Source organism: Syngnathoides biaculeatus, chromosome 7 (assembly GCF_019802595.1).
Source record: "Syngnathoides biaculeatus isolate LvHL_M chromosome 7, ASM1980259v1, whole genome shotgun sequence".
Classification (NCBI taxonomy): Eukaryota; Metazoa; Chordata; class Actinopteri; order Syngnathiformes; family Syngnathidae; genus Syngnathoides; species Syngnathoides biaculeatus.
Genome location: NC_084646.1, coordinates 30,432,349 through 30,440,617, shown reverse-complemented (window position 1 = coordinate 30,440,617; position 8,269 = coordinate 30,432,349). Strand labels below are relative to the sequence as shown.

The 8,269-nt window shown below is 42.5% G+C and overlaps 1 protein-coding gene across 3 annotated transcripts in view; it reads right to left on the bottom strand.

Moving 5' to 3' along the window:
- Positions 1-6,221, bottom strand: part of LOC133503301 (insulin-like growth factor-binding protein 3) — a 49,432-nt gene extending 43,211 nt beyond the window's left edge. Inside the window, exon 1 of one of the 3 annotated variants that reach the window (XM_061824794.1) lies at positions 5,443-6,221. In XM_061824794.1, coding sequence (XP_061680778.1) covers positions 5,443-5,806 — 364 coding nt within the window. In that variant the 5' untranslated portion in view covers positions 5,807-6,221. The remainder of the gene's footprint in view (positions 1-5,442) is intronic. The other 2 variants (XM_061824795.1, XM_061824793.1) reach the window with 2 other exon arrangements.
- Between the last annotated feature and the right edge of the window lie 2,048 nt (positions 6,222-8,269).

The following is an 8,269-nucleotide window of genomic DNA, read 5'->3' as shown; positions in this document are numbered from 1 at the left end:
CCCCCCGCCTAAATTTTCTCAACGGATTTGCGCTTATCTCGAGAATTGTCATTTTGGTCTGAAAAAGTCGGAAATCTCATCCCTGTTGTTCTCATCAGAACCCGAGATGCAGCATTCTGAATGAGCTGCAGCTGTTTAATGCTCTTTTTGGGGAGTTCAGTCAGAAAACCATTACAATAGTTAAGTCTATTTGAGATAAAAGCATGGATGAGTTTTTCCTGGTCTGCTTGACACATGCAAGCCTTCACTGTGGATATGTTCTTCAGCAGTTTTGTGATTGATTTGATATGACTGTTCAAAGTCAGGTCAGAATCTATCAGAACACCAATGTTTCGGAGTTGGTCTTCGGTTTTTCAAGATACTGAGTCCAGGTATTTAACAACAGCAATTCTCTTTTCTTAACTGCCAAAAACACTTCTCGGTTTTGTTGTGGTTTAGTTTAAGGAAGTTTTGGCTCGTTGAGTTATTTATCTTCTTTAGACAGTGGCAAAACACCTCAATTCAATTGTAGTCATCTGAAGACACTGCTAAATACAACTGTGTCATCTGCATCACTATAATAGTCAAAATTAAGTTCTGACAATTTTGACCCAAGGGTAGCATATACAGGCTGAACAGGAGGGGTCCAAGAACTGACCCTTGAGGGATCCCATAGGTAATTGCCATTTCTTCAGAGTGAGCACTTCCAATGGTTAAAAAGTCGCTCCTTTCTTCCAGGTAGGACTTGAACCAATTAAGGACCTTTCCATTTAGTCCAACCCATGTTTCCAACCTGTTCAGCAGTATGTTATGATCTACCACATCAAAAGCCACACTGAGATCCAATAAGACCAAAATTGACACCTTTCCTGAGTCAGTAATCAACCTTATATAATTCAGCACTTTGATAAGAACAGATTCTGTACTGTGATGAGTTCAGAAACCTGATTAAAATTGTCCCAAAATGTCAATTTAAATTCAAGAAATTGATGATTTAATTAAAAAATAACTTTCTCAAAATTCTTAGCTATGAAAGGGAGATTAGAGATGGGTCTATAGGTTGCTAACTTGGAACTGCCCAGCGCTCTGTTTTTTTAGTAGAGGATTAACAGCAGCTACTTTAAGAGCTTTAGGAACATCGCCAGACTGAAGTGAGTAATTGAATATTTGCTGCATATCAGCTAGCACTGACTTCGCAATAGTTTTAAAAAAAAGTCAGATGGTATCGAGTCAAGACAGCTCATTGAGCATTTCAGCTGCTGAACCATTTTCTCTACAGGTTTTGGGTCAACTGTATCAAATTCTGACATGGTAATATTGTTTTCCCTGGCTGGCTTCAGATGTATTATCATTTTACTGATTTGTGCTGAATTTAACCTGATGGATTGCATTTTTACACAAAAATAAAAGGAAAACCCATTGCATTTATCAGCCGTTACGAGTTCTGGAGCTATCTGATGTGTGTGTGTGTGTGGGGGGGGGGGTTATCAACCACAGCAAATAGAGTGCGAGTATTGTTGAGGTTCTTAGTGAGGATTTCAGAAGTGTTACTGAGTACCCTTGACTAACTCTTGGTTAAGATTACAAAGACAGAGGTCATAGTCAATTTGGAGTTTATTTTTTCTCCACTTGCATTCTGCTTCCTACAATTTGATTTAGAGCTTTTGATCATGAATGTGCTCCTCCACGGTGGTCTTGGTCCCCTCAGGATAGTCTTAACAGGAGCGAACCCATTCATGGCATTTGAGATTTTTGAAGTGAAATTGTCCAAAAGTTCAACTGTCTAAGCGTTCACAGTTTGTGGCACAGCTACAGTCTCCATAAACTTAGTGGCAGTACTCTCATTTGCCTCAGAATCAAAAAATCTGTAATTCAAAATATACACAAAAATGGTCAGAAATTGGCATATATTCAATGTCAATTGATAGAATTTAAACATCCTTAGAGATGCCCAAGTTTAAGATATGATGGAGGAAATTTGCATGGCTTTAAAGACGGTAGAGGATTTTGAAAGTACTCATTTGGAAATTAGTTCATCATATTGTTTTTGTTTTATTGGTTCATTCGAGGTGGCACGGTGGTTCAGCTGGAAAGCGTCGGGCTCACAGTTCTGAGGTCCCAGGTTCAATCCCGGACCCGCCTGTGTGGAGTTTCCATGTTCTCCTTGTGCCTGCGTGGGTTTCCTCCAGGCACTCCGGTTTCCTCCCACATCCCAGAAACATGCAACATTAATCGAACACTCTATATTGCCCCTAGCTGTGATTGTGAGTGTGGCTGTTAGTCTTGATGGGCCTTGCGATTGGCTGGCAACCAGTTCAGAGTTTAAAATGGATGGAAGGATGGCTCATTCGAGAGCAAAAAGAGCAAAATTTATAAAGTGAGCTACAGGATTTTTTTCTCTCTCAGGGTTGGTTTTATTGTACTTTACTTTCTTGAAAGGAAAAAATACCCTATCCCCACCCTCTTTGAATAAAGAGAAAAATGTTGGAAAAGGCAGTTTAATTTAGGTGATAATCCTCAATAAAAGTTACTTATGCAGCAAAGTGCTGATTGTGGTTCAAAGTCAGATGGCCACCATACTCCAGATTAAGAGTCGAGTGCACCAATGTGTGGGCTATTAGATCAGGGCGGCGGGTTAGTGGCCAGCAGCCTTGTGAAAAAGGATTCCAAGGAGTGTCATAAACTGGAATCGCTCATCATCTCAACTGTCCAAGATGTCCAAACTCTGCAGTTCACACTCTCAAAACTCTACAAACTACAAAACCGTATTGCATTCACTTGGATTAAAAAAAAAAAAAAAAACTTTTTTTTAGGGCTTTGTGTTTTTGATTATTTTTTCTGACTTACTTTTTCTCGCTACTTTTCTGTTTTTCCGTCTAACCCGCACCGCTCCATCACCAAACCCCACCCCCCTTCTATGACATTTTTCTGCCCTGTTCCTCACGAGGAGCTGTTACTGTTCTGAGTAATTTCTCCACCCCCCATTTTTTACCATTTTTTTCTGTTGTTTGACTAATTTCTTCTGACCTGTTTTCCTGAGTTATCCCGACACGTCACACTTGCCTGTTCAATTAAGGTAAGTCACATAATTAGTAACACACATTGTTTGATACTCTAAATAGTTTAGTTTTAGACCACAGGTGTCAAACTCAAGATCTGGCCCACCGCATGATTTTAAGTGGTCTGCGAAGGCAACTCATGAGTATGAACTTTCATGATTTCTGTTAAAATCTGTACCAAAATTTCAAATTGTCATATCATAAATTATAATGTTGAGATATTGCAAGCGTTTTTTTGTATGACCAAACATCAACAATAGTTGAAAAACCATTACCCCTGAGTTCTGATTCCAAAACTACTTCATGAATTCCATGTGTAAATATAATGAGCCGGTTAAACATTTTTATGATTTTCCAGTCATAACAGGCCTCTGACAGAAACCATCACGATAATGTGGGCATGTCAGAGGTACAGGCTTATGGCTGCCATTGCTGTCTGACCACTTGATCAATTTATGATCCGGTGCAGCTTCGCAATCTCTCAGACTGCCCAGATAAAAGTAAAACATCACGGAATGTCATCACAATTGGAAGCCAACATGTGGCATCTTCATCAACAGTCAAAAGACAGAGGGAAAATTGTCCAAATAGACAACATAAATACTGATAATACTGTGTGCTCAATCTCCTTCATATTGTTTCTTTTAAAAAAAATAGAAATTTAGATTTTGTGATGACCTTTGAAGGAAACTGAAGGCATTCAAGACACAGCCATCTCTTTATGTAATGGCACATTTGTAAACACCCAAAGCTGTTGTCAGGAGTGCCGGTTACTGTCAAAGAAAAGTCTGCACTGAAATTTGGGACAGATACAAAGAGAAAACAATGGACTCCACTTGATTTTACAATTTGACCGATAAGGCCGTCCGTCATGACCCTCCTAACCATGAACAGCAGCGAAGGTAGATCACTGTAAATAAGCATGCATCTGTGTTTGTGTTAATTATCCAAAAGCTTGAAGAACTGTGAAGCAAAATATTTTTTCCGTAATTTTCATTTATTCAAAAGTAGAGGCTGATTTCACCAATTTAGGGACACATAATGGGCAATCTGGTGCTGTTTTGCAAGTGTGAATGCACACTAGTGGATGCACGTAACTGTATGTGTTTGTGTAACAATTTGGCTGCTGAGAGAAAATGTTGTTGCACTCAATCCAAATAACCTAAGAGAAGAAATGCACACAGTTTTGGAGGGCTGACGTCAACAGTGCCTAAATACACAACTGTGTGTATTCACACAATGGTGGTATGTGTGTCATCTCACTACTGTGAACACCGTGTTCATATACACTAAATATCATGAGGAGTAGTAAAGCGACTAGATGGAATTAAAATAAATACAATCCCATTATTTGCTGTTTGATTGTGAAGTTTACTGCAAAATTAATCGACCTACATTCTTCATGGCGTGTGTCCAAGTCTTTACTCTGAGGGCTGTCACAAAAATAATTGAAATATAGCATTTGGTCTTTTTCGACTTCCTCGCTAGAAATGGGGTGCTGGAACAGACAAACTTTTCTGTCCGAAAATTATTTGTCGACAGGGTGGGTCGTGGCGGTGTGGATCACCACATAAGATGCCCCTGAGATGCACACGCGCACACACACACACACACACACACACACACACACACACTCTTTTTCCAACACTCTCACCAAATAGTGTTGTACTCTGTCAATTTTCATCATGAACATTTTTGTTGTTGTTGTTCATGACAGAGGCCACTGAAAAAAATGGACAGTGCGCCACAAATGGCCACCAGGCCATAGTTTGGACTTCTCTGTTCTACAGCAGTATGAGCAAGCACGTTACTTTTAGGTAGAAGGAAAATATAAGTGATGTATTTAAGAGGTGATCACACAATCCGTAGTGTGCTTCAACGTGTATAGTAGTGTATATTTACAGGAGGTCATTATACTGTAGTTTACCTTCAGCTGTGCTGTGCGCTTCAGTGCATGCGTAGTGGCGGGGGCGGGGGCACATATATGAGCGTGACTCAGCCATAAAAGCGCTATCATTTTCTCCGAATTGGCAGTATTTTTCGTGGAATTATTCAAGTGTTGTTTGCACACAGTGCAAAAACATGAAGTGAAACTTTGGGAATGCTGTGGAATTTGTAGAATCGTCCCGCCAACGTCAAATGTGCCCTCTTAACCCAGTAAATAAACTGAACTGAGGCAAGGTGCGAGACAAGCTAACATGAAACTTGCTGCGTTTTCTGTCGGAGCTGTGAGTGAGTATGCGTCCCCATAGCAATACAAAACACTGCCGATATAGCAGGGACATTGGATAACTGACGAGATCAAATACCAGTTGGCACAAGACAATCAGTCAAAGCAATTATTCGGTATGTGGTCCAGTATTCGCAAAGCACGTGACTTGCGCAAGGGCGCACCGGTCCCTACCTTGCTTTTGCGCCGTAACCACCGTAGTGTTGTTTTTTTCAGACGCCGCGCTCGAGCACACTCCGCGTCCCTCCAACAGAGCTAGAAGGGGTCGGCTCTCCCCCGGCCGGTACTGGCAGGTCAAACCCGAGCCGCAGCGTGCGGTGTACACTCCACACGCCCGCCCTTGACCGAGGGCGCACGCCACACAGCAGCCACAGCCGGGCTCCCTCAACTGTTCCGTGCAGTCCTTTGGAAGGGGCTTGCACTGCAGGAGCGCAGCGGCGTCGCACGGTTCGCACTGGACGACGGGCCCCACGGCGGCGATGGGCTGCGCTAACACAGCCAATGTGGCAGTGAGACAAAGCACGCAGAGCGCGGGCATGCTGGTGATTGTGATTGTCACAACTGGACGACACGGAAGCTCAAGGGGGCTCTGTGTGACGCTGCGAGCCGACAGGTCTTCTCCATCTGTAATTTCTATGACGCCAACTTTCTCGTTTTATGCAGGAGGGAAAATGGCCAAGAAGTCACTCCCTCCCCCGTATGAATAATGTAAACAGATAGTGGAAACATGAAGAACTGCTACATTCGCTAAGAAGACAGAGCCGCCCCAATAATTCCTTCTCAATCTGTTCTGATGCAAACATCAAGTTAGCTGTGAAGTGGTAAAGATCCACTGTCAAAGTCAAGGCCCGTCGGCCACATCCGGCTCGCCACACCAATTTATGTGAGACGCAATAGCAAATGATTTGAATCGGCATCATACAGCTTGCTAAAATCTGCACCCATCTATCCATTATATGAGCCTCTTATCCTCGCAAGTGTCACAGGAGTGTTGTACGTATCCCAGCTATTTTTGGGCAGGAGGTGGGGTATAGAGTACCCTGAATTTGTTGGCAGCCAATTGCAGGACACAGAAACAAATATCCATATGCACACACAATCCCACATAGGGGGAATTTAGAGTCTCCAATTAATGCATGTTTACAGGATGTGGGAGGAACATGAAGAACCCAAATAAAACTCAAATAGGCAAAGGGAGAACATGCAAACTCCACACGGGCCGGGGCTGAAAAGTGAGGCAGATGACCAGTCGACCACCACGCACTAAAATCTGCACCAACATTTAAAATTGTTGTGATAATGTTGAGATAATAGTAAGAGTGTATACAGTGAAAAAAATAAGTATTTGAACACTTTGCTATATTGCAAGTTCACCCACTTAGAAATCATGGAGGGGTCTGAAATTTTCATCCTAAGTGCATGTCCACTGTATGTATGTTTTGATATGCTTCTTATGGAGCCACTCCTTGGTTTTCCTAGCTGTGTGCTTCAGGTCATTGTCATGTTGAAAGACCCAGGCACGACCCATCTTCAATACTCTGACTGAGGGAAAGAGGTTGTTCCCCAAAATCTCACAATACATGGCCGTGGTCATCCTCTCCTTAATACAGTGCAGTCGTCCTACCCTATGTGCAGAAATACACCCCAAAAGCATGATGCTACCACTACCCTGCTTCACAGTAGGGATGGTGTTTTTGGGATGGAACTCATCATTCGTCTTCCTCCGAACACGGTTAGTGAAAATATGACCAGAAAGTTCCATTTTGGTCTCATCTGACCACATAACTTTCTAGTATGACTCCTTTGTATCATCCAAATGGTCACTGGCGAACTTAAGACGGGCCTTGACATGTGCTGGTTTAAGCAGGGCAACCTTACATGCCATGCATGATTTCACATTGTGACATCTTAGTGCAGGGTTGTTCAATGCCGGTCGATCGCGAGGCAGTCTTGGTCGATCGTGGGACGGCATGCCAAATTAAAAAAAAAAAAAACAATAAAAAAAAACATCAGCCAATGTTCCCTCTAAACCACGCGTGTGCAATTGTGCACCGCTGATGCAGTCTCTTTGCAGATATTCTGCGTTGTGTGCAAAAAAATATACAGCTATTCAGTTTGTGGCATTTTGCAATGTGATTCAATGAGTGGCGGCATGGTGGGTCAGCTGGTAAAACATTGGCCTCACAGTTCTGAGGTCCCGGGTTCAAACCTGGACCTGCCTGTGTGGAGTTCGGATGTTCTCCCCGTGCCTGCGTGGGTTTTCTCTGGGCACTCCGGTTTCCTCTCACATTCCAAAAACATGCAAGATTAATTGGACACTCTAAATTGCCCCTAGCTGTGATTGTGAGTGTGGCTGTTTATCTCAATGTGACCTGCGATTGCCTGGCAACCAGTTCAATTGTGTTCCCTGTCTCCTGCCTGTTGAAAGGTGGGATAGGCTCCGGCACTCCCCACGACCCTCGTGAGGATAAGCGGCAAAGAAAATGGAAGGATGGATGGATTCAATGAGCAAGGGATGACTGGTTACATCCAATGGCACAATTCAGATACGTACTGTAAAAAATAAAAAGAAGCCACTGGTTTCTTGTAGGTACCACATGGAACTTTGTCTCACAATGACTGCAGCTCCACCACACTTTCTTTTTCCTAGTTTACCTTACACCCGCCCCCACCCCCGCTCTTAAAGACGTACAGACATGCAGTAATTGCAAACGTTACAGTACTTACGGAGTCCATCAATGTGTTTTAAAATGACAGCGTCCACCATTGCTGCTTTAATTCGCAACAGTCTGGGCAACGTAGAGCAAAGACAAGCACGACATTCTGCTTATGTTTACTTTCAAAAAAGTAAAGTAAGTTAAAAAAAAAAAAAAGAAATGCTGTTTTAAGATGCAATGACTGTTGGAGTATATGAATAATCGAAGAAAAAGTGGTTAAACTAGATGAGATTTTCTCTTTTCGAGTGAGAAAGGTCTGGAGCCAAAGTAGAAAATGCAGGATC